General features: G+C 37.4%; 1 protein-coding gene across 2 annotated transcripts; it reads right to left on the reverse strand.

Annotated features, from left to right (window-relative positions):
• Nucleotides 1-2,052, reverse strand: LOC129565359 (probable 4-coumarate--CoA ligase 1). Of its 2 annotated transcripts, XM_055440165.1 has the most exons (5): nucleotides 2,031-2,052; nucleotides 1,717-1,895; nucleotides 1,256-1,329; nucleotides 318-1,179; nucleotides 1-187 (listed from the first exon to the last, which is right to left on the reverse strand). In XM_055440165.1, exons 4-5 carry the CDS (start codon nucleotides 987-989, stop codon nucleotides 104-106), a joined length of 756 nt encoding a protein of 251 aa, XP_055296140.1. In that variant the 5' UTR covers nucleotides 990-1,179; nucleotides 1,256-1,329; nucleotides 1,717-1,895; nucleotides 2,031-2,052; the 3' UTR covers nucleotides 1-103. The 2 variants fall into 2 exon arrangements, with proteins under 2 accessions (XP_055296140.1, XP_055296139.1); XM_055440164.1 differs by having other exon boundaries at nucleotides 318-1,329.
• Between the last annotated feature and the right edge of the window lie 811 nt (nucleotides 2,053-2,863).

Here is a 2,863-nt window from a genome sequence, read left to right on the forward strand (position 1 = left end):
TAAACAATATAGTGCAAAAACTTAATAAAGAATGACATGGTAGCTTCAATACAATTATGGTTTGAATTGAATAAAGGAATTGCAGTTTCCTTCACTTTCATTCTCAGAACCTTCCCTGAAGGCGTTGTTGGTAGTGAATCAATAAAATAAACACCACCTCGAAGTTTGCAATGGTCCGCGAAGTGATCTGAGAAAAAAAAAACAATCAAATATTCAACTAAAACTAAACAAGAATGATGTTTCAATACAAGTTTGCAGATAAAAGTAAGATTTTAAATAAAATTTAATTAAATTGATTAAAAATTATTTCGAATTACCTGCAACCAAATCAAAAACTTGTTTCTCTGAATAATTCGATCCATTAGCCCAGCTGCTGGTGAATCATTAGCAATGCCATCAGGAATGCCAACGACACAAGCTGATTTAATACAAGGCGATTGGATCAAATAGGCATCGATTTCTGATGGAGAAAGATGAAAACCGGTATATTTCAAAAGATCCTTCTTCCGATCGACAATGAACAAAAATCCATCATCATCGAAATGGCCAATATCACCGGTCATAAGGAAACCTTCATCGTCAAATAGCTCGTCGGTTGCCTTTTGATTGCCATAATATCCGAGGAAGCGATAATTCATTTTAAAACATATCTCTCCGTTCACATTGACTCCACACCGTTGACCTTGATCGTCAATAATTTTGGCATGACTTCCAGCGACTAATCGACCAACGCAATCTTTCCCGCTTAGTCGGGGAAAATCACGCGCTACACTACCAGCCATTTCACTCATTCCATAGGCGACGTGCACGTGTCCATTTGGAAGAATAGAATTCATTTCGGTTTGCACATAAAAAGGTACTTTGCTTCCACCAACAAAACAAATTTTTAAACTCGATAAATCGGCTTTAGTAAGATCATCAATTTTCAACATCAACACCATCTGATGCGGTGCATTCATCGTATATGTAAATTTATATTTTTCGATCATTCGAAGCTGCAGTTTTGGTGAATAGGCTTCAGTTGTTATAACACGAGTAGAATCGTGCAATGTTCCTCGCAGCAATATTACGATGCCACTAATCCAGTAGAGTGAACTAAAGCATAGCAGCACAGCACTCGGCGGGAAACACGGAACGAAGATAAGGAATCAAGCAATGCTGCATGAGACAAACAAACTCCTTCAAGTAGAGAAATCAATAAATCAAATAATTTAGTGAATTTGAAAACGAAGTCGAATTAAACATAAAAATAAACCTTTCGAAAACCCAGTTGTGCCAGACGAGCAAACGATAATGGCCGCTTCATTCTCACCATCGACTGCCATTGGCCTGTTTTGATGTAATTTTTATTTTTTTTTGAAATAATAATATAAATATTTGAATGAGTTTCGTGAATACAACACAGGTTATTTTGGACCGTTTGCTATCTGACTACTATCAAGCATTTCCATCTTGGTTGTATGACTGTGTTTTTGTTTTCATGTCCTACTTGTGTAAATGCTAAAAAGATTACGAAAAGAGCATGGTTTTTAACGTGGCGAAACCTGATAGTTATTGCTGCTGTTATTATAATTCATTGTGAACTAATAAAAATTGAACAGTCTTGCACTCTCTTCCGGCCACACCTCTATTCTATTATAATATATTCAGCCAGAGCTTGGCGGTGTCAAATAAAATAAAATGAACATGAATTTTTCAAGTTTGAATCACACTTACAAAAAATCATCTTCGTTGTGAGTTTCAAAAAACAAATGTTCCACTGGTTCAGCTTCATCTTTGCTACCACCAAACGTGAATATTTACGGGCCAAGCGTATTGACTGCACAGCCAATACTTATTGAAGCGAACACAATTGGCGCCACATGATGTGAATTTTTTGCCATCAATCCGAATACCTGTTTTGGTTCATATCCATATTTTTGAAGGTTTTGAGCGGCTCGAATGGTCTTAATGCGAATTTCATCAAATGTCATTTGGACACCGTTGTTATCGTTTATAAAAATAAAGAAATAGTTTTAGCAATTACTTACAATATGATCATGGATCATTTTGGTTTTGTTTAGTACTTGTGTGCTATTTTTGATCCGTAAGCTATTAATGCGTCCAGCAATACTTCTCCATAGAAAATTCGCGCTCGAGCATAGTAAGCGTCGACACTAAGAATGGTTGGTCTGACGCTCTGTGTGTACATTATAAGGCAGAACGACACTACTACATGCGCGCGACGCTTCGTCACACACAGTTCGTTATAGTGGCCGCGCAAGAAGAGTGTGTAAAGGGGAAATAATACATACATACGGCGCTCTTATATGAGAACGATCTGTGTGACGAGGTGTCACATGAGCGTCGTACGTATGTATTATTTCTCCTTTGCACACTCTTCGAGCGCGGCCACTATAACGAACTGTGTGTGATGAAGCAACGCGCGCATGTAGTGGTGTTGTTTTGCCTTATACTGTAGACACAGCGCGTCAGACCAACCGTTCTTAGTGTCGACGCTTACTATGCTCGAGCGCGAATTTTCTATGGAGCTTGAGCGATATTTTTGGATTATATAACGGAGGAAGATCACAACCGCTCCACTCTCTAATATCCGCATCGTATTTTGTTTGAAACATTTTTAAACGGAAAGAGTTTTTCACGAAATTCTTTTTGACTTAGTATTTGTCACTCCTGTTTTGTTTAAGTCACTGAATTTTTTTTATCTTTTTTTATAAGAAATTTTGGAACTCGATTATCGATTGTAACTTTCCAACAAAAAAAAACTCAATTTTTGTCGTCGCGATTTTTGCGACCTTCGATTCACAAAGAAGTCATTGTACGCTGTATAGACGCACGTCCGTGTCTCTATTGTCTATTTATA

The sequence above is a fragment of the Sitodiplosis mosellana genome, unplaced genomic scaffold (assembly GCF_009176505.1).
Source record: "Sitodiplosis mosellana isolate CC-2019 unplaced genomic scaffold, AAFC_SMos_1.0 Smas_scaffold_2, whole genome shotgun sequence".
Lineage (NCBI taxonomy): Eukaryota > Metazoa > Arthropoda > Insecta > Diptera > Cecidomyiidae > Sitodiplosis > Sitodiplosis mosellana.